At 40.7% G+C, this 23,876-nt stretch overlaps 1 protein-coding gene across 8 annotated transcripts in view; it reads right to left on the bottom strand.

Moving 5' to 3' along the window:
• The window catches only part of trappc9 (trafficking protein particle complex subunit 9), a 551,561-nt gene that overhangs the window by 464,581 nt on the left and 63,104 nt on the right, over positions 1 to 23,876 (bottom strand). For all 8 annotated transcript variants that reach the window (XM_059979921.1, XM_059979908.1, XM_059979899.1 and 5 more), the window contains 2 exons: positions 5,584 to 5,727; positions 3,365 to 3,491 (listed from right to left, as the gene is read on the bottom strand). In XM_059979921.1, the coding sequence (XP_059835904.1) occupies positions 3,365 to 3,491; positions 5,584 to 5,727 (271 nt within the window). The remainder of the gene's footprint in view (positions 1 to 3,364; positions 3,492 to 5,583; positions 5,728 to 23,876) is intronic.

Below are 23,876 nucleotides of genomic sequence, written 5' to 3'. Positions count from 1 at the left end.
ACCCTTTGCTTTCTATCTGCCAACCAGTTTTCTATCAATGTTGAAACCCTGCCCCCAATGCCATGAGCTCTGATTTTACTCACCAATCTCCTATGTGGCACCTTATCGAATGCCTTCTGAAAATCTAGGTACACAACATCCACTGGCTTACCCTCATCTAACATCCCTGTTACACCCTCAAAAAACTCCAACAGATTAGTCAAGCATGATTTGCCCTTGGTAAATCCATGCTGGCTCGGCCTAATCCTATTACTGCCATCAAGATGTGCCACTATTTCGTCCTTAATAATGGACTCAAGCATCTTCCCCACGACTGACGTTAGGCTAACAGGGCGATAGATCTCCGTTTTCTCCTTCCCTCCCTTCTTGAAAAGTGGGATAACATTAGCCACTCTCCAATCTTCAGGAACTGATCCTGAATCTAAGGAACACTGGAAAATGATTACCAATGCATCCGCAATTTCCTGAGCCACCTCTTTTAGAACCCTCGGATGCAGACCATCTGGACCCGGGGATTTATTAGCCTTCAGTCCTACCAGTCTACTCATCACAGTTTCTTTCCCAATGTCAATCTTTCTCAATTCCTCTGATATCTTATGACCCTGGCCCATCCATACATCTGGGAGATTGCTTGTGTCCTCCCTGGTGAAGACAGATCTAAAGTACGCATTAAATTCTGTTGCCATTTCCCTGTTTCCCATAACAATTTCTCCCAATTCATTCTTCAAGGGGCCAACATTGTTCTTAACTATCTTCTTTCTCTTCACATAGCTAATAAAGCTTTTGCTATCCTCATTTATATTCCTGGCTAGACTGAGCTCATACCTGATTTTTTCTCTCCGTATTGCTTTTTTAGTTAAGATCTGCTGTTCCTTAAAACTTTCCCAATCATCTGTATTCCCACTCATCTTAGCCCTGTCATTCTTCTTTTTCTTTAATGCTATACAATCTCTGACTTCCTTTGTCAACCACTGTGGCCCCTTCCCCCTCTTTGAATTCTTCCTTCTCAATGGAATGAACTGCTTTTGCATCTTTTGTATTATACCCAAGAATATCTGCCACTGCTGATCCACTGTCTTTCCTGCCAGGGTATCCGCCCATTTAACTTTGGCCAGCTCTTCCCTCATGGCTCTGTAGTCTCCTTTATTTAATTGCAACACTGACACCTCTGATCTGCCCTTATCCCTCTCAAATTGTAGATAAAAACTTATCATGTTATGATCACTACTTCCTAATGGCTCCTTTACTTCAAGATCACTTATCAATTCCTGTTCATTACACATCACCAAGTCCAAAATAGCCTCTTTCCTGGTTGGGTCAAGCACAAGCTGTTCCAAAAATAAATCCCTTAGACACTCCACAAACTCCTTATCCTGGGGTCCAGCACCTACCTGATTCTCCTAGTTCACCCGCATGTTGAAATCTCCCATAACGACTGCATTACCTTTAGCACATGCCAATGTTAACTCCCTAATCAACTTGTACCCAACATCCACGCTACTGTTTGGGGGCTGTACACAACACCCATTAGGGTCTTTTTACCCTTACTGTTCCTCAGCTCAATCCACACAGACTCTACTTCCCCTGTTCCTAAGTCACCCCTTGCTAAGGACTGAATCTCATTCCTCACCAACAGGGCCACCCCACCCTCTCTTCCCATATTTCTGTCTCTACGATAGCACGTATACCCTGGTACACTCAATTCCCAGGCCTGATCCCCTTGCAGCCATGTCTCCGTTATCCCAACAATATCGTAGTTCCCCATTTTCATCTAAGCTTCAAGCTCATCTGTCTTATTTCTGACACTACGCGCATTCAAGTATAGAATTCTTAGCCCATTCCTCCTCTCTTTGCTTAAAACACTGTCTATTGTACCTAACCCAGCTCCTTGAACTTCCATCGGGCTAATTGCACCTTGAATTTTGATGACCTTCTCAAGATCACCCAAACCTTCTACACATTTAACCCCATGCTCCTTCTGACCAACCCTCTGTACATGTAACTTTTCCAACACATGTTCTGTCTCACCTTTCTCCTTTACACAATTAATATTTGGGAAACGTGTATTCCCCACCTGTCCCTTATCCTTCATCATATCATCTTCTCTCGTAATCTGGATCCCTGCCCCCTGCACATCTAGTTTAAACCCCCCCCCCCCCCCCCGAGCAGCACTGGCAAACATTCCTGCAAGAATGTTAGTACCCCTCCAGTTCAGATGTAGACCGTCCCTTCGAAACAGATCCCAATGTCCCTGGAACAAAGACCAATTATCCAAAAACCTGAACCCTTCCTTCCTGCACCATGCTCTCAGCCTCGTATTAATGTGCATAATCATTCTATTCTTCGCCTCACTCGCACGTGGCACAGGTAGCAATCCCGAGATTGTCACCCTGGAGGTCCTGCCTTTCAGTTTCCCTCCGAACTCCCTGAACTCTCTAAGCAGGACCCCCTCACTCACCTTACCTACATCGTTGGTCCCTACATGGACCACTACATCTGGGTTCATGCCCTCGTTCTCAAGAATAGCCTGCACCCGATCTGAGATGTCCCGGACCCTGGCACCAGGGAGGCAACATACCATCCGAGACTCCCGATCTTATAGAACTTACGCGAGGGAGGAAGGAATATATAAACATGAAGTGCAAAATGTTACTGAGTACAAAGGGGCAATAAGACTTGTGATATTTGGGTTGAGTCACAGCTGAAACTCTCTCTTTGCCAGGACACCTCAGAGTGTAGCACTCCTCCTTTGTGAGGCACATTCTCACAAGGAATATGACATATTGCTCATTAGAGTTTGGCCTCATTGTGGCAATGGGAAGCTGAATTGAAATGGGTAGCCACTAGGAAATCCCACCCTTTAGAGGAGCAATACCTTTATTCCGTTTGCGTAGTCTCCAACCTGATGGCATGAACATCAATTTCTCTATCTTATGGTAATTTCTCCCCATTCCCTCCTCCCTTTTTCCATTCTGGTCCCCTCTCACCCCTTCTCACCTCCATCTGGTGCCCGTTCTTGCCTCTCTTCTATGGTCTACTGTCTCCTCCTATCAGACTTCTTTAGCCCTCTTCCTCTTCCACCTATCAACTCCCAGCCTCTTCATACCTCCTTCCCCCATCCACTCTTCTTCTGCCCCACTGGGTTTCTCCCAGCACCTACCAGCTTGTATTCCTTTCCCTCTCCCACCTTCTTATTCTGGCTTCTTCCCCCTGCCAGTCTAGTTCTGAAAAGTCTAGTCCTGAAACACTGACAGCTTATTCCCCTCCAAAGATGCTGCCTCACTTGCAGAGTTCCTCCAGTACTTTGTGTGTCCCTCATGATTTACAGCATGTTTATAATCTTGACACTACAAACCATGCTTACCTGACTATAGGAAGCTTAGTGAAGGGGACTGGAGGCAATTTCACATCATCAGGAAGTGTTACATTCTCCATAGTACCAGGGCATTTTGCTGTGTAGCTCTCTAAACTCTGAGAAACTTCCTTCTTCTCTACAAAACAGCAACACAAATAGAATTTCATCACTTGACTACTTACCTAACAAAAATACAAATTATGAAATCTTTGATAGTGGCTAATAAATAAATTGAGTTACAAAGCATCTGTAAACTCAAGTGAAATAGCTCATTGTCAATTACATTAAACAGTCCACCAGCAAACTTGTTTGCAAAAACTATGGTATTATACACTCAAAATAAATCATTCTTGCAATTACAGTACTGTGGTCCACAGCAAAAACCACAGACTGCAAAGAGGCTGCCAGTGCCAATAAACATGAAAGCAAAATATATTCAGAATATAAAGCTGATATCTCGCTTAGAAAGAGAAACAAAAATGTATCTTATCAGTGACCCTTGGTTAGAACTGGGAGCAGAGAAAATCAGGCTAGTTAAGATTTTAGAGAAGATGGGAGCACAGATGAATAAGATAAGGAAAGGCCAGGTTGCTGTGGGGAAGTTGAGTCAATGGGTTAATCCCAACAACTAAAAAATGATAATATATATACACAACATGCTGTAATATGTTGGGGTATACACAGTTCAGTAGGTTAGATTGTGCTAATTGCATGGAAAGAAAATTATTACAGATGCAAGATCTTGACATAGAAAGAAAAAGTAAGTTTCTGAAATAGTACAGCATCCTTCTATATATATGCCCTTGATGGTGGGTAGGCTGGTGCTTGTGACGTGTTGGGAAGTTTTAACTACCCACGTCGATCTATCCTGCCCGCCACAGTGCAGCTTCCTTACCGTGCAGTGATGCAACATGTTAGGATGCACTCTACTATGCATCTGTCGAATGGCACGAGTGTAGATGTGTATTGTCCTGTTATTTTCAGCCTTCTCAGAAAGTAGAGGCATTGGTGAGCATTCCCAAGAGGAAATGTTAAATTGGAACTAGACAATAAACTGGCCAATTTCTGCATAAACTACCAGGTTTAAAGGCAGCATCAACAAGAACTAAAGGGAGCAACAACGAGAAAGGCAGAAATGACAAACCAAAAGATAAACCCTGAGAATGATCTTCAAATAGTCTAATAGGCAGAATAACATTTATAAGATTTTGCAAGCTCTACATATTAAAAAAAAGCAGAGAATACGGGGAAATGAGCAAACAAACTACAGCATTATGGAGCAAAGGGTCATTTCACACCTACCATTAAAGTGGTGAAATCACTATATTTAAGTGTCAATTACACAGGTGGTTGACATGCAAAGTGTAAAGGCATACAAACCTAATGCAAACAAATAGGATGAGCGTAGTTAGGCAAAAAGGGCCAACAGGGCCCACTTCTGCCCTGTACAACTGCATGACTCAATATGATCGTTTAATCCTCTTCCATTCTTCAATGTGCTTAAAAAGTCAGGCCCATAGCCCAACTCAGTCATAAATTAATTCTTCCATAATCTCTCCAAAATATGGAGTTCACTCCTACAGTCATTCTGGATGCTTACAACCTGAAGGCCCTCAAAACTAACTTGGCATCACCTAACTACATCCAATATTGTGGTCAGTTTTGTCCAAGTTATTAATATTTAATAATGGTCTCATTACAGGCTCATTTTTAATCAAAAAGGAATTTCTAAAATTGATCATTCAACAGCTATTTTTATTCTTAGTTTTGTAACTCAAGAACAGCAGTATACATGTAAGATTTTCCAGTACTCAATGAATTATTCACACAAGGCTAACATGAATAATATCCTACTGCAATTAAATCCCTAATGCATATTTACATATGAGGTAGTAATGATCAAATACTTGCAAATCTGCATGCACAAACTCTCAGCTAAAATGTGAAATGCATAATGATTTATGAAAATTTAAAAGCTTCAAGGCCTGCAATTCAGGTTCTCATAAATCAGAAAATAAACCAAATTTCTATGTTTAATTCATTGTACCTCAAAACTCTTTCATCAAAGTATAGACTACTTCACAGAATTTATGAGCAAAGTTAAGCATTAAAACAGCCAAATGAAAAGAAAGCCACAGCAGTGCACTTGCAACCGAATTTTCCAACACTATTTCACCTGGACACCAGTTCACAATTAAACACTACAGACACCTACTACCATACTCTACCTTGATCTGAAAGGAAATCCAGCATGGTTTGAAGAAGAAAAGACAGGTGACGAACTGCAAGAGCTGGATTTCCCATTCGCCTTGAAGCATAAACAAGTTCATGCAGCAAACGCATTTGTACTGCTGGCCAACCTTTGTGAGCTCCTGCAACATTAATTCAGAATTAAAAGTCAAGATGAATTATCAATCCAGAACATGAAAACCAATGAAAACAGCCAAATGAAACAACGTTCCTCTGCGGTCAAAGTGCAAAGCACAATACCAATAGTCATACACAGCACAAAGTACATTATGGTACATAAAAGATAGCAGTAAACATACAGCCACACAAAAATTCATGATTGCTCACAAATCATTGTACAAAGACATGTCAGTGAACTTCAATTCAAAATTGAAAGACATGATTTTACACACACTGTGCATAGCTCAAACGCAATCTATAAAATTCGCCAATAACACCACTATTTTGCCTGAATCACAGATGGCAGCCAGCTGGCATACAGGAACAAGTTAGATCAGCGGGTTGAGTGGTGTCACAAGAAAAACCTCATACTCGAAGTCAGCAATACCAAGAAATTTATTGTGGATTTTAGGAAAGGGAAGTCGTGAGAACACTGTTGTCATTGAGGAGTCAGTGATGGAAAGGGTGAACAGTTTCAAGTTTTTGGGTGTCAATATCTCAGGGGATCCATCCTGGGCCCCCGCACATTGATGCAGTCATGAAGCATGAGAAGTCATGTCTCTACTTTGTCAGGAGTTTGAAGAGATTTGGTGTATCAAAGACTCTTGCAAATTTCCAGAGGTGTGGTGGAGCGCATTCTGATTGGTTGCATCACAGCCTGGTATGGAGGCTCCAATATCCAGGATCAAAAGTTACAGAAGGATGCACACTCAGCCAACTATATCACATGCACAAACATCCCCAACATCAGGGTCTTAAAAAGGTGCCTCAAGGAAGCAACATCCAACAACAGGGACTCTCACCATCTGGGAATGCCCTCTTCTCATTGTTATCATGATATGGTGGTACAGAAGCTTGAAGACCCACACAATATTTTTACAAACAGCCTCTTCCTCTCTACCATCAGATTTCTAAACAGTCTACATATACTACCTTCTTATTTGCCTATCGCACAATTTATTTTTGTAAAATATAGTTATGTCTTGTCCTGCACTTTCACTACAAATTTCATGTCAGTGATTGTGTTGCCTTTAAGGCATTTGTTCAGTTTATTATATTTTCACTTCAGTAATTCATTTGTTATCGTTTTCTAGTTAAAGTTAAGGTTGTTTAAAGTAAATTCGTTGTCTGTGATATATCACAGCATGCGATGACATAACACCCAGTTTCACTCCGTCCTGTGGGAAAATACCGGTTTGGAGAAAGGGGAAGGAGGGGGCTTATGTGTGTGCAGGATCAGCGCGAGAAAAGTTTTCTTTCTACGCACTAGAAACATTCGAGAAGCAACGCTATAAGTTCATGAGATAATCGATATGTTGAATTAAAAATGTTAACGCTGATTCTGTTAAAAGTAATGACTGTTGATAAAGTTTATGTTTTTTGTTATTTAAAGAGTTGCGGATAGTTTGTGTTGAAGTGTATTTAAAGCCAGTCGATGGCGTAGGTAGATTCTGACTGTATGTTGCACTTTAATGTAATATAGTTGTAGTTTTACTTTTGCAAGTATTTATGATGTAAATGTGATGTCAAGAAGGAAACAAATACTGTATATATTTTGTATTGTTTTATCAACAGTTTTCACCATACGTTAATGTGGAAGAGTGAACAGTAAATGGTTAATCTTACTGGGACCGCTTCATTGACTGGTTTATGCTTGGTGTTTCGTTCAGAGTTCTTTTACACCTGTGTGAGAACACTAGAGTGATAATGAACCCGATTCTGAAATGAATTAAGTCCAATAAAATATTTATGAAGTTAAGAATCCTGGTATGCAACAACAATAATTATAAGCAGCAGCAGCTCAAAGAATAACAAACTAAAGCTGAATTTTTGGACCATGATGTGATTCAAGTTTATTCTTAAGCTAGAACTTAAAAGCACCACAATGTAACTAATCAATTAAATGCTGGAGAAAAATCAAAATTAATTTGAGCCTGGAAGAATTATTTAAACTGAATATTTTGTTGCTTGTGCTAATAAGCTAGTCTAATAATGTAGCCCCAGGTAATGTAAATTAACTCGAGTATCATTCAAATTCTGGAAACATATCTGGTCATCAGAACATCAGTTTCATTCTATTCAATATATTGTTTATTCTTATCAATTTATATTTCCCTGTTCTGACTGCAGCATTAATAAAAGTACATTAATTAATACTGGTTTATACTGACATTTCTGATCGTAATACAGGTTGACCACCAATTTTCCTGAAAGTAATGGTTCAGCACACTTTTAATTCAGATGAAATTATGAGGCCAAGTGTCACTCAGTTTTCATGAAACATCTGTTCGATGAAATGACCGCTGGCAATTCTGTACAGACACTTATTAAAGAATTATTCTTTGGTTCATTGCTTGTGGGTGGGAGAAGGTAGAACATTTAACACTGAAGAATGGCTGGTGTAAGTTGTGACCTGCCTTAATGTTTGATAATATGCCTAAAGTAAAGCTTGATGATGATTTTACAGGATTTTGTGTCCCAGCGAAAGCAGTAGTTTATGATTTGCTTGCATATGCAATAAGTATTACAGGACCTGCTTTCAAAGATACAGCAAGTAGTCTTAATGAAGAAAATCCATGTGAGTGGATAACTGTCGATGACAAAACACCTGCTCATCACTTACAGACTCAGAAATTATAGACAGTGTTCTGAATGCTGATAAAAACACTAATTAATGAAGATAGCGATGATGAAACTGAAAGATTTACTATTGACAAGTTCATTTGAGTTGTTGGGTGATTTAATCAAAGGGATAGAGAAATGTACCTTCATGACAGAACATGAGTTAGTTTTATTTGATGCAAGAAAAATTACACAGCGAGATCAAAACACATGAAACAATGTTACCTGGATGAAATGTTTAAAAAGATAAACACAGTAATTAACAAGTTTGCATTCAAGTTTTGTTTAATTAAGAATCTTTTTTAAGCTTTTACAGTTTATTTCTGCCATTAATATTGTGTGACTTCTTTTAATCTGGCAAAGATCAGAAACCAAGGGTGCCAGAGAGTCAGTGGTCAACTTTAGTATGCATTTCACTTCAATCACTGGAATTTAAAAAACAAAATCAGATTAGTTTGATCCTCATTTTTTGTTCATCATTTCTACAGCTGATTGGTGTCTATTGTACACGACATACACTACATCGAACCCAAGCTTCAAAATGGAAAATATAATTTTCCATCTTGGATAACTTTGCAACAGCTTTAAAGATGTCAGCATATTGTTAAACAGCTTTATTTTTATAACTTGTGTACAAGGTTGTTTATTAGTGAAATACACTAAGGTTTCACTGATAATGTAATGGTTTCTCTGCAGCAACGATGTTTGGTTTGTGACTAGAGATAACAGGGGTTTGGAATGCTGTTGCTCTTTCTTGTAAGTCTGGAAGAGAGATTTTCACAGTCTTTTGCCAGGGAGAGATGAGGAGAGAAAACACCAATGGAGGGAGTTGGAGACCGCCGGACGGAGTGGACTTGGAGTGAGGGTCCGAAGGGCAGCGACGATTGGAGGAGGTCAATGGTGGACTTATCAGTGAGCTCCAACATTGCACAATAGACTGTTTCATAAGAACGGGCCCTTTTTCTTTTTTTCATTTTCTTAACCATATTGTCAAAGTAAGAATTATAAAGCTTAATCGTTTAATTCCATATTGTGCACTTTGTTATTTCATGGTACTGATTTGTAACAGGGGACACATCGCGCAGCATCCACCCAAACGAGATTTCTGAAGTTTGGCTGGGCCGGAGGCTATCACCCCCTATATTTAGCCACTAGCCCAAGTGAGAGTTACATTAGGAAATACAGAGATGCAAAATAAAAGTATAATCAGCATGAAATATATGATGGTAGAATATAGCATTAATGGTCAGACTCTTAGCAGCGTGGAGGTTCAAAGGGATCTTAGAGTCTGAGTCCATAGGACACTCAAAGCTGCTACACAGCTTGACTTGTAGTTCAAAAGGCATACAGTGCATTGGCCTTCATCAACTGTGGGATTGAGTTTAAGAGGTAATGTTGCAGCTATATAGACCCTGGTCAGACTCCACTTCCTCACTACAGGAAGGACATGGAAACCATAGAAAGGGTGCAGAGGAGATTTACAAGGATGTTCTCTGGATTGGGGAACATGTCTTATGAGAATAGATTCAGTGAACCTACTCTCCTTGGAACGATGGAGGTTTAGAGATGGCCTGATAGAGGTGTTCAAGATCATGAGAAGCATTGATCGTGTGGATAGTCAGAGGCTTTTTCCCAGGGCTGAAGTGGCTAGCACAAGAGGGCATAGTTTTAAGGTGCTTGGAAATAGCTACAGTGGAGATGTCAGGGGTAAGTTTTTTTTAAATATATAAACACAGAGTGGTGAGTACATGGAATGGGCTGCTGGTGGCAGCGGCGGAGGCAGAAAAAATAGGGTCTTTTAAGAGACTCCTGGACAGGTACATGAAGCTTAGAAAAATAGAGGACTGTGGGAAAGCCTAGGTAGTTCTAAGGTAAGGATACATGTTTGGCACAAAGGGCCAGTATTGTGGTGTAGGTTTTCTATGTTTCTATGAAATCCTGTAGGCAACAACAACCATAGCTTAAAAAGCCTTGTAGTGGTTTCTGATGGCAAAAAAAAAACACCCCAGGAAAATGTAAAAATCCAAGACCATGGTTTGGCTTTTATCTATGATGGAACAGGGGCAAAAAAAAAACACTGACCTCCCGACACATGAATTAATCTCCAATCTCAACCGTCTCTCAGGCTTCTCTTTGGTGTGCTAACATTTAAAGATATTTGTTGCTAATATGCTGTGACTACAAAACTCCAAAGATTCATAAATTACTTGTAAAAAAAAATATTGCTCACATTTCAGTTCTTATTTGGAGTTGCATGTGTATCTCCTCTAAATCCTTCAGAGTCTTCCCCAAGCAGAAGCCTTGGATGAACCTTGAGATTCCAAACTGGAATCAACAAGGTGTGCTTGATAGTTGTGGCAAGTTTTGAATACCATAACCTCCCACAAAGTTAATCCAAGTGACACGGGAGATGACAGCAGGGCTTTCAATTCCAGATGAGTTCAATGCCCATGCTCGATTTCACCATAGAACATGGAGGAACTATCATGAACCCCCACATCTCCTGATGACCCTTTGATTTCAGTATCTGATGCTGACATACAGGCTGCCTTCAGGAGAATGAATCTAAGAAAAAGCATCTGGACTGGATGGGGCACCTGAACATGTACTAAAAATCTGGCTTGACCAACTGGTTGGTGTGTTCACTTATATATTTAACCTCTTGTTTCAGCAGTGTATACTTTAAGCAGGCTTCAATTATACCAGTACCAAAGAACAGCATGGTGGACCTGCCTTGATGACTATTGCCAGTTTCACTTATATCCACAATGATGAATTGTTTTGAGAGGCTGGTGATGATATAGCCCCTGCCTGAGAAGCTACTTGGCTCTGCTCCAATTTGTCTACATAGGTCCACAGCAGGTATCATCTCATTAGCTCTTCACACAACCCTGGAACACTTGGACAGCAAAGATACATACATCCAGATGCTCTTATTGATTACAGCTTGACATTTAACACCATTGTTCCCTCAAAACTAATCAGTAAACTCCAAGACCTGACCTCAATATGCTCTTGTGCAATTGGATCCCAGAATTCCTCATTTCTAGACCCCAGTTAGGTCAGCTTGTCAACAGTATCACCTTTATGATCTCCATCAGAATGAGTGCACCACAGGGATGTGTGCTTAGCCCCTTGCTCTACTCACTTTACATGTATGACTATGTGACTAAGCACAGCTCCAATGTAATATTCAAGATTGCTAATGATAACACTGTTCTGGGCCATATCAAAGGTGGCAAATGAATCAGCATACAGGAGGGAGATTGGAAATTTGACTGAGTAGTGTCATATAGCAACTTCTCAATGTCAGCAAGACCAAGGAACTGATTATAGACCAGGAGAGAGAAAACAGAGGACCATGAGCAAGTCCTCATTGGAGGATCAGAGTTGAAAAGGGTTAGCAACTTTAAATTCCTCGGTGTAACTATTTGAGAGGACATGGCTGACAGTCAGCACACGATTGCAATTGTGATGCAAGCACGGCAGCTCCCCTACTTCTGTAGTAGTCTGCGGAGATTCAGCGTGACATCAAAAACTTAGACAAATTTCTGTAGATGTGTGGTGGAGAGGGTATTGGCTAACTAAATCACAGCCTGGGGTGAAAACACTTCTACATTTTCAAGCCTTTGAATGTAAAGTTCTCCAGACAGTATTGGATTCAGCCCAGTGTATCACAGGGAAATCCTTCTCAGTCATTATTTCATGTAGATCTACTCAATGTCATAGGAAAGCAGCATCCATAATCAGATAACCCCACCACCTAGACCATGCCCTTTTCTCCTACTGTCATAAAGAAGAAGGTACAAGAGTCTCAGAACTCACACCACCAGATTCCAGAACAATTACTACTCCACAACCATCAGGTTCTTGAGCAAAAGGGGATAACTACACTCAATTGCCCATCGACTGAGATGTTCCCATAACCAATTATCTCACTTTAAGGACTCTTATTTCATGTTCTCACTATTTATTACTATTTATATTTGCATTATTTATATTTGTTGTCTTCTGTAATTTACTTGATCTGTTATTGATCCTGTTACTGTTCTATAGATTTGCTGTGTATTCCCACAGGAAAATGAACCTCAGGGTTTTATGTGGTGACATATGTACTCTGATAATAAAATTTACTTGGAACTTTGAGATAGTGACCCATAGCTCTCATCTCCATTGTATGAGACGTATCAAATTTCTGCTGCATCGTAATTTGGGTTGCGTGTTTATTATGGTAGTTAGTCACATGGGTTGGGGTGCAGTAGAAGCGAAGAGTGTAGTTACATATTCATGCTTTGTCTTTAGTTCAGTTTAGTTTGGGTACAGCTAGGGAGTGGGCTGGGGTGATATCTTTTTGTTGACCGCTTAAATAAGTTTAAGAACGCTTAAGTATATTTAAATATGCTAAGATCATTTTATTATATCACTCATTTTAGTGTCATTAGTTTTTAATCCTTTCAAGATGGTTACTTTTACTTGTTTCTTAATATAGGATCAAACTTCCTTTTTTCAACTTTGCAACTTCATTGTGGGTAGCACATCATAGAGTAGTGGTCGCCAACCCGTCGATCTTTCAGACTTTCCCAGTAGATCCCGAAAAAAAAAAGAAAAATAAATACACAAATACTGTTGAGAGATTGTTTCCGGGTTGCGGGGTTTTAATTCCTTTCTTTCTTCCCAGTGCGCATGCATGTAGCTCCCCCGCACTACACAGTGTAATTCAGTGGTCCCCAACCACCGGGCCGGGAGGAAACAATACGAGTAAGCTACACCTTTCCTCATTCCCTGTCAGCCCACTGTTGAACTTAAACCCACGCGAGGTCATCTGTCGCCTAACCGCAGTGACACCCTCGCGCCAAGGATCGCTGGTTGGCCTCGCATGGCCGGCGGGAAGTGCCGTCGCTACTGGCCTGGAGCACTGCCTCTTAACCTGTTTAACACACCAAATGTTCATGGGGAACCCTGTGCTAAAATATTCGCAGACGACCTAATTCGGGCTCAGCACAAGTATCAGAGCATCTACCTCGCTGCAATCTACTGAAACAGACTTTTGTCGGCCGATAGATCCTACAAGGGGGGTGGGCGTTCGCCCTGTTGCACTCCTCGCTCAGTCACTCGTTCAAGCCAGACTGCGACTGCCGCGGCCCCAGCACGGGGACCTCTGGCCCTAACCTTGTCCTCTCACCCAACCCACGACCAACCGCACTTGGCCAAGCCATCTGGCAGCAGGCAGGCGGGAGGCTGGAGTTTGGGCCGGAAGGCTTTCCGAGGCAATAAAGCCCTCAAAACTGCTTCGGTACTTTGAGTCCAAGCGCCCCACACTTAAAGACAAACGCGTTGAGTTTTGTGAGCGGAAAAAAACGTGAGCAGCACAGGACAGAAGCCAAGTGCCAAGAGCCACGAAAACTATATTGCAGAATAGACTGGACATAATGAACCAGCTTTGAGTATCACTGTATTCCTATCGTTTAACATTCTCCCCCTCCCCCCTCCACCCCCGTCAGCCGGTCCACAGTGCATAAAAGGGTGGGTACCCCTGGTGTTCATACATTGTTTCTACTTCTGGGTTGCAGGTTTTACTTCCAGTCTTTTCGGCCCTGGTGCGCATGTGTGTAACTAATTGATCTGGGGTCGATCTTGCCTTGAACCAAGGCTGAGGTAGGGGGTCTTGGGCTTAAAAAGGTTGGTGATCACTATCATAGGGTGTCAAGCCACTGTGCTTAGCCTCTAAGCAGTTTTGGTTTGTTTTCTAGTACTGGCTACATTATGTCAACAAGAAGATAATTACAGCAAAGAAACACCAGTCTAAAGCAAAGGACAGCATCGGATCTGTTGGCAAAACTGGAATCACAACACCAAGATGCTAGGAGCAGCTTGTGGCAGCAGGGAATAACCTTTTGTTGATTCATGTTGTACATTTGTGATTTGAACACAGTTTGGAATGACCAGAGCTGCCCCTATGCTCAGTGGTGTGATTTTCCCCAAAGGTTCTCTGTTTTGTTCTATTGAAGTGCTGAAATATTCCAGTTGCCAACACTTGAATTGAAACGGTTTGGTCTGGTGGGATCGCAGCTAGAAAATAGCGTGAGTGGAACTAATGTTAATGACATGGAAGTCAGGGCTAAAAGAGTAATTAAACAGAGAAAGTTTTAGCAAATAGAATAAAAGTTCTCAAAAGGAATACAAGAAAACTGTGAGCAAAATTAAAGATTTAATATCAATTAAAAGTCTTTTGCGAGTTTCAGAAAAAGCCTCATCTTAGAAACTTGAATAATCTCCGTTAAGCTATTGCTAAGTAACATTACGTTTTGTCCTTAATTTCTAACCCCGAACAAGATAAACAAATTAAAAGTTCTGCTATTATTGAAACTCTTATTAAATACAATCACAGCAGATGCTGAACAATGGCTGAAATAAACATGCAATGTTGGAGGTCAAGTTGCCGAACAAGTAAAAATGTTTCTCAGATTTCAAGGCACATTTTAACTACACATAATGCCAAGGATCCACAGGATGACACACACCTGAGCAACAGTGTGTCAAATGTGCATGCTCCAAGCTCTGTTGCAAGCAGAGTGTCTTGTGTATCTAATATCTCCTCAGCACATATTAAAACAGAGGCCAATTTAGCTGCATTATTCACACTGCAACAAACATTGAAGGATAAACATGCACTGGAAGAGCAAAAACAGCAGATGGAAGAACAGCTTTGGAGAGGAAAGGAGCAATCCCAAAAGAAGGAGAGGCTTAAATTGCAGGAAAATATTGCAGCACAGACAGCCAAAGTTAAAGTCCTAAGGGATTCAAGTGCCGTGCATACCAAGAATGCAGGACAGAGCTATGGTGTGAATTCCTATTTTGATAGGACACTGAGGAAACCACTCAATGTCTATGTTGATTCACTTGTTCCTCAAATGCCATGAAAGAAGAGTTAGGGCCCCAAGGGGTAGTTCAAGGTACTCACTCTCAGCCTGCATTTAAAAGCACTCTACTTACAGTACAGAAGCTCCCATGTTTTAGATGACTGAGATCTGAATAGTACAGTAGAGGCCTTAAGAATGCAAAATGAAATAATAACTTTATTAATCATAAGACATAGGAGCAGAATTAGGCCATTTGACCCATCAAGTCTGCTCCGCCATTCAACCATGGCTGATCCTTTTCTTTCCCCCCAACTCCCTGGCTTTCTCCCCATAACCTTTGATGCTGTGTCCTATCAAGTTCTGCCTTAAATACACCAACAACCTGGCCTCCACTGCTGCCTGTGGTAACAAATTCCACAAATTCACCACCTTCTGGCTAAAGAAATTCCTCCACATCTGTTTTAAAAAGAGTCCCTCTATCCTGAGACTGAGCCCTCTTGTCCTAGACTCCTCCACCAAGGGAAAAATTCTTTCCACATCTACTACATCTAGGCCATTCAACATTCGAAAGGTTTCAATGAGATTCCCCCACACCCCCATCCTTTAAATTCCAGCGAGTACAGACCCAGAGCGATCAAACATTCCTCATGAACTTCCTCTGGACCCTCTCCAATGCAGTACATCTTTTCCTTGACAAGGAGCCCAAAACAGTTCACAATACTCAAGGTGAGGCCTCTCCAGTGCATTATAAAGCCTCAGCATCACATCGCTGCTCTTGTATTCTAGACCTCTTGAAATGAATGCTGACATTGCATTTGCCTTCCTCACCACCATCTGAAAGTTAACCTTCAGGTTGTTCTACACAAGGACTTCTAAGTCCCTTTGGATCTCAAGTTTTTGGATTTTTCTCCCCATTTAGAAAATAGTCTGCACATTTATTTCTTCTGCCACAGTATATGATCATGCGTTTTCCAACATTGCATTGGTATAACAATGCATTGCATCTCTGTATAAAAGAGATATTCAAATCTGCAATGGCAATTCATTGCAATATCATGAATAAGGGCTTTTAAGAACAGTGCGAAGGCAAGACAAACAATTATGGTGACCACCTCCATTTCCTTGAACAGTAAACTAAAGGTTGCCCCAGTGCTCATCAGAAGTTGACCTGAAGGATGGATAAAGGCTAAACTATACTGCAGGAACATTTGGGTGATGACAGAAAATTGCATCAGCCTACATGCTCTTTCTTGGCACCTATCAAATCTGAAGATGTGAAGGCTCTTGAAGAATACAGTCTTTACCTGAGTCCATTGCAAATCCATGGAGTTGTTCCATACATGCAAGAGCTGGACATGCCTACCAATGTACTTTGTTATAAAGAAGTTGTCCTATAGGCTTGGGGATCTATGAGGAGGGGTGAGCTACTGGATGGGCATAACCCTAAGACTATACTCTCACCGACTTTGATCTTATGGAGAAACAAGGATGACTACAGCTCTGGTATTTTGGAATATACAAGATACTACATCACCTGCAATAAGCAAAGGTGTGAACAAAATAAACACAAATTTGTTCCAAGGTTGAAGGGTGCAGCTTTGTCACTATTGTGGCCACGATGAAAAGTAAAGCTAACACTGAGACAAACTAATGAAAATCAAAACCGTTTATCTATTCTGTTCCAGTGGCCGTACAGTGGATTCATGCCCTCAGCTACAGAAAAAGGCTCAGTGAGAAGATTGTCTCCTAAAGGAAAATGTCATCTGCTTTGTTTGTGTATAGGACACATCAGCAAGAACTGCAGAAAGTGTTTTTCATGCAAGGTATGCCGTGGAAAGCATCCCAGCATACTTCTTATTCACGCTGATGAAAAGGGTGCAAATTTGAAACAAGCCATGAAAGAATCAAACACAGCACTGAATAATACTGCATCTTCACTGTGGAAGTCACTAGTCGTGTGCCAAACGTTGAAGGGTGTACAGGAAGAGAAGTGAGTTCAGTTACTATTACAAGGGAAAAGGAATCGAGTCCAGTGGCGTTATTGCCCAAGATGACCCAACAGGATCTATGTAAGAAAGGGCTTGGCTGGAATGACACTATACCGACATCAGTTACTCATGAATGGACAAGCTGGCTGAAAGAATTCTACCAGTTGGAAGACTTCAAAATTGCTATATGTTTGAAACCCTTGAGCTTTGAAGAAGTTACTGCCGCACAGTTACACCACTTTACTGACTCACAAAGACGGCTATGCAGCAGTGAACTACCTTTAGTTGCATGACATTTTTTCAGGTGCACAGTGCTTTTATCATGGAAAAATCTAGGGTAGCTCCATTGAAGTCAGGTTTCATCCCTCATATGGAACTATTGCTGCTACAATGACAAGCTGTATGGACAAACTGTATGTGAAGGAAGCAGTTGCAAATGCAGCTTCAGGCTCAGTTTTTTGGACTGATAGTACTTCTGCAGTGAACTATATGAAAAAATGAAACTTTCAGGTTCTGAACCTTTGTTGCTAACAAAGTTTCAAAAATTCTTAACGTCTCTCAAACATCTCACTGTAGGTATGTAAACACTTCACGTAATCCTGTAGATGTGGCCTCAAGAGCAGTGAAGGTGAAAGCTTTTCTGAAGAACAAGACACAAGTGTCAGGGCATCAGTATCTTCAGCCTGAAAACAAATAGCCTGTGAATCCTGATCTTTTTCTGCAGAATTTCTGTTGGATGATCCAGAAGTCAAGATACTGTCACAATGAGTGATGAGGAGGTGGACATAGTAATCCATCACTTCTTGTCTTGGATTTATTTGAGGAAGACAGTGGCCTGGATTCTTAGATTTAAGAACCAACACTTGTTTCTTAGCAGGAAGAGGAAACAGTTGAATATTGTTCTTGCTTAGCCTGAAAAAATGAAGAACAGGAGTATTCTTTGTGGAGAGAGATTGAGAAGTCTAAGGTCAGATTGGCTGACATTGTCTTTTAGTGGAAGAGCTCAGAAAAGACTGCTTTTTTTTTTAAAGATTTCCAAATAAATTTGAGTTTGCAAAGGGGAGAAAATGTAACAAGGGTTCTCAATTCTACCATGAAGGCACAGAATCTTGACAAAGAGTTTCCACAAAGTTCTTTGTGAAGCAGAGACCATTATCAATGGTCATCTGAATACTAAAGCATTATCTGAACCTAATGATTTGGAAGCGTTACACCCAACCATCTGTTGCTTCTGAAGACATCATCTCCTTACCAACAGGGAAGCTCCAAAAGGAAAAGCAAGTCAAATACTCAAACTTGTTTTGGAAACAGTGGTTCAAGGATTATTTACCACAGCTGCTGAAACATCAGAGATAAGAGGTAATTTCCTCCCAGAGATGTTGTGCTTGTAACTGATTTCACAATGTCTCGAAACTAATGGATCATAGAAGGAGACATTCAAGTCTTTCCACACAAGGGTTTGTGCAGCAGGTATATATCAAGACCAAAAACAGCTGTCTGGCTGGCCTATAGCCAAGATATACCTTCTAGGAGAGGCAGTGGCTTAAGGAGCTACAGCTCTGGAAGCTTCACGATTTTGACTTGACAGAGTGTAGTGGTACAGATCACTCTGTACTGAGCTAAGTGCTGGGAACTTTTGGCCTAAGCTACTGTGGCATGGAAGAAAGAAGAAAGAGGACATTTGTATGACTGTTAAGATTTCACAGCTCCTGTTTTTGGTAGTATTTAGTTGTAATTATTATAGTATAAAATGTAAGGGCTGGGATTTAGGAGCCATGTATCTGTTTTCTGTTGTATTGCATTTTGTTTGCATGTTTATTATGGATAGTCCATCAAGTGGGTTGGGGCATGGTAGAAGCAAAGTGCTTAGATGCTCATTCATGCTTCGACTCTAGTTCATTCTAGTTTGGGTAGAGCTAGGGAGTGGGCTGGGGTTGATATCTTTTTGTTGACTGCTTCAATACTCATATGTTAAAGAAAACTTGGTTCAAATATGTTTAAATATGCCAAGATAGTTTATTCTGTTATATCACTAGTTTTGAGTTTAATTGTTTTAAGATTGTTCACTTTGTTGGTTTCTAGATAAAGAATCGAACGTACTTTCTTCGACTTTACAACTGCATTACTGTGCCTAGTTCCTCATACAGTGTCAACCTCTTGTGCTTAGTGTCTGAGTGGTTTTGGCTTTTTTCTACCCACCCACCCAAAGTAACTACTACTTCTCCAAAGAGGGAAAGTGCCCGCAGAAGTCACTTTATCAAACCCCACAAGAACTGAATGAGTTCAATTAAGTTGTTGAATCTCTCATCATTACAGAATCTTCCACAGTCAGTTGTGAATCACTCAGCATTCACAGAGACAGTAATATAATACTACCAAAACTATCATACTCTTATAGTATTGTCAAGACCAGACTCATTCCACTTCCACTTCTTTACTTAATTATTGTGGATAGGTGGTTGGAGGTATCCTGGGATAGCTCATACTTAATTCCACATTCCCAAATGGGATCAAGAAAGCAATAATATTTTAAATTTCTAGGATAGGAATGAACTTAGAAGAAAACTTGCAGGTGCTGCTCCCCATCATCAACTGTACATTCATTCTTTACCATAAGCATATTTATTTATTTTTTTTAAAGTGCACAAGGTAATAACAGAAATACACATTGAAGACCAGGCATTCCACAGCTACAATGCATCATTGGAAGTGAGAGCAAATGCTTTAGATGCTGAATATGGTGCGATTCAAATAGATTGCTTTGTCCTGGATTCTGCAGAGCTTTACAGGCTCATCTAGCATACACCTCATGTTTTATTGATGACATTAAGTGCTTGGAGGGTGCCAGTCAAAAGAATGTTTTACTATTGGATATTAAGCTTCTGACCCATTATTGCATTCTTGAAAATTATACAATTAGGGTTACAAAAAGTGTCTTAAAATATCTAGGAGGGGAGAGGGCTCCAAGAATAAGGCTTAATAAATCAAGAGGAAATAAAACATAGGAGCAGAATTAGGCCATCTGGCCCATTGAGTCTGCTCCCCAATTCAATCATGGCTGATCCTTTTTTTCCTGTCTCCTCAACCCCAGTTCCCAGACTTCTCCTTATAACCTTTGATGCCATGTCCAATCAAGAACCTATCAATCTCTGTCTTAAATACACCCAACAACCTAGTCTCTTTCAAAGCTGCATGTGGCAACAAATTCCACAAATTTGTCACCCTTTGGCTAAAGAAATTTCTCCCCATCTCTGTTCTGAAAGTGTACCCTTCTATCGTGAGGCTGTGCCCCCTTGTTCTAGACTCTCCCACCATGGGAAACATCCTTTCCACATCTCCCCTGTCTAGGCCTTTCAATATTTGAACGTTTCAATGAGATCACCCCTCATCCTTCTGAATTCCAGCAAGTACAGACCCAGAGCCATAAAATGTTCCTCGTATGATAGCCCTTTCATTCCCAGAATCATCCTTGTGAACTTCCTCTGGACGCGCTCCAGTACCAGCACATCTTTTCTAAGATGAGGGATCCAATATTGTTCACATTACTCAAGGTGAGGTCTCACCAGTGCCTTATAAAGCCTCAGCATCACATCTTTGCTCTTGTATTCTTGAAATGACTTCTAACATGGCAATTGCCTTCCTCACCAACTCAACTTGCAAGTTAACCTTCAGGGTGCTCTGCACAAGGACTCCCAAGTCCCTCTGCATCTCAGATCCCTGGATTTTCTCCCCGTTTAGAAAATAGTCTGCACATTTATTTCTACTACCATGCATTTTCCAACATTGTATTTCATTTGCCACATTATTGTCCATTCTCCTAATCTAGGGTCCAAGTCCTTCTGCATCCTACTCGTTTCCTCAACACTATCAGCCCCTCCACCAATCTTCATATCATCTGCAAACTTGGCAACAGCCATCTATTTCATCATCAAAATCAATGACATACAGCATAAAAAACTGTCCCAACACTGACCCCTGGGGAACACCACTGGTCACTGGCAGCCAACCAAAAAAGAATCCTTTTATTCCCACTCATTGCCTCTTACCAATCAGCCAATGCTCTGACCATGCCAGTAACTTTCCCGTAGTACCATGGACTCTTAACTTTGTAAGCAGCGGCATATGTGGCACCTAGTCAAAGGCCTGCTGAAAGGCCAAATTTACAATATCCACTGCATCCCCTTTATCTATCCTACTTGTAATCTCCTCAAAGAATTCCAACAGGTTCAACAGGCAGGATTTTCCTGAAGGAAACATTGCTGACTTTGTACTATCTTGTCCTGTGACACCAAATACTCCATTACCTCATCCTTAACAATTAAATCCAACATCTTTCCAAACACTGAGGTCAGGTTAACTGGTCTATAATCTCCTTTCTTAAAGAGTGGAGTAACATTTGCAGTTTTCCAGTCCTCTGGCACCATTGCAGAGTCCAATGATATTTGAAAGATTATTTCTAATGCCACCACAATCTCTAATGTTACCTCCTTCAGAACCGTAGGGTGCAGTTCCTCTGGTCGGGGTGACTTGTGCACCTTTAGTCTTTCAGCTTTTTGAGCACCTTCTCACTTGCAACAGTAACTGCACCCACTTCTCTTCCTTCACACACTACAACATCAGGCATACTGCTGATGTATTCTACAGTGAAGACTGACACAAAATACTCATTTAGTTCAGCAGCCATCTCCTTGTGCCCCCATTATTATTTCTCTGGCCTCAATTTCTAGCAGTCCTATATCCACTCTTTTATTTCTTTTATTTTTAACATACTCGAAAAAACTTCTACCATCCACTTTGGTATTATTTGCCAGCTTGCTTTCACATTTCATCTTTTCCCTTCTAAAGATTTGTTTCAGTTGCTCTCTGTAAGTTTTTTAAAAAACTTCCCAATCCTCTATCTTCTCACTAATTTTTGCTTTGTTGTATGCCCTTTCTTTTGCTTTTACAATAGCTTTGACTTCCTTTGTCAGCCACGGTTGTACTATTTTACTATTTGAGCATTTCTTCATTTTTGGAATACACATGTCCTGCACCTCCCTCAATTTTCCCAGAAATACACGCCATTGCTACTCTGCTGACAGCAGCTCCTTCCAATTTACATTGTCCAACTCCTCTCTCAAACCACTGTAATTTCCCTTACTCCACTGAAATACTGCTACATCAGACTTTACTTTCTCCCCATCAAATTTCATGTTGAACACAATCATACTGTCATCACTGGTTCCTCAGGGTTCTTTTACCTTGTTCCCTAATTGCCTCCAGTTCATTACATAACACCCAATCCAGCAGAGCTGATCCCCTGGTAGGTTCAACAACAAACTGCTCTAAAAAGCTAAATGAAAAACTGTGGCACAGGATAGTAATGGAAAATGAGTCATCGTATGATAGATGAGGGCAGATGAAAACAAAAGCATGCAAAACATAGTTTACCTAGAAGTGTAAATAACTGCAAAACAATTAAAGCTAAAATATACATTCAAATAAAGAACCGGTTAGATGAATTGATAGTATAGACAGCAATTAATGAGTATGATGTAATAAGTCTTTACAAAAATGTGGTTGCTGGTTGACCAAGACTGTGTGTTCAATATCAAGGCCGAATGGGAAAGGTGGGGTGGCATCTTTTCCTGTACAGATAACATATCATCCCCAGCACATGGAGCCCTTAGAACAGCAAAGGTAAGAGAGAGAGTCACCTCTTTACAAATTGTAGATTTGCTAACAAGGTGTGGTGAAGGATGCAAGGATCCAAGGATCCTTGTCTCAATTCACCCCAAACAGTTGCAAAACAGATTATGCTCCAGTTTTATATAACCTTTTGCCAGACCTCAACTAGAGTACTGCATAAAGTTTTGGTCACCAAGGTATTGCAAGGATGTAATGGTAACGCAAGTATAATGGCAGCAAGGATGCAATGGTAAATGAAAACATGTCGAAGAAATTTATGAAAATGTTATCTGGATCAGTCATGAGGGGAGCCCAGAGGAGCTCAGTCTTTTCTTCCCAAAGCAAAGAAAGTTAATGGCGGCATACTTGAGGAATTTAGAGCTATGAGGGGTGCCAACAGGGACAAAGTCCAAAAATATTCCAAGAGTAGATCTACTATGCTCACAAAGAGCACATCTTAAACAAATAGAGGGGATTCCCTTAACAAGCACAATCCCTGGTTAACAATGTAAAATTGAAAACTAAGATACACAAAGTGACAAAGCTCATAGTAGACCAGAGGTATGGGGAAGTTACCCAGCAGCAGAAAGCTCAAAGAAATAAAATGAGAGAAAATTTGCATGTCATACAAAACCAGGCAGAAAAATGTTTTATGGATCAATAAATGAGAAAAAAATTTCCCCCTACCCTATAGGTAGTTACTGTAAAACTTGAAAGCAGAAATTTAAGGTAAGAGGGAAAAGATTCATAAGACAGACAAAGGGTACCATCTTCACTCAGAATGGCAAGAACCTGGAATGCAATGACTGAGAAGGTGGTTGAAGCTGGGTTACTGAAAACATTTAAGTGTCCAGATTAAACTTGAAATTCACTTAAAAACAGAAGACCATGGATCAAGTGTTAGTGATTGGGTTAAAAATCAAAGGTGTCCTCCAGTCAGTGCAAACAAGTTGGGTGAATGGTCTGTTTTCCGGC

Source organism: Hypanus sabinus, chromosome 1 (assembly GCF_030144855.1).
Source record: "Hypanus sabinus isolate sHypSab1 chromosome 1, sHypSab1.hap1, whole genome shotgun sequence".
NCBI lineage: Eukaryota > Metazoa > Chordata > Chondrichthyes > Myliobatiformes > Dasyatidae > Hypanus > Hypanus sabinus.
Note: the sequence above shows the minus strand (reverse complement) of the source record. Positions and strands in the feature narration are given on the sequence as shown.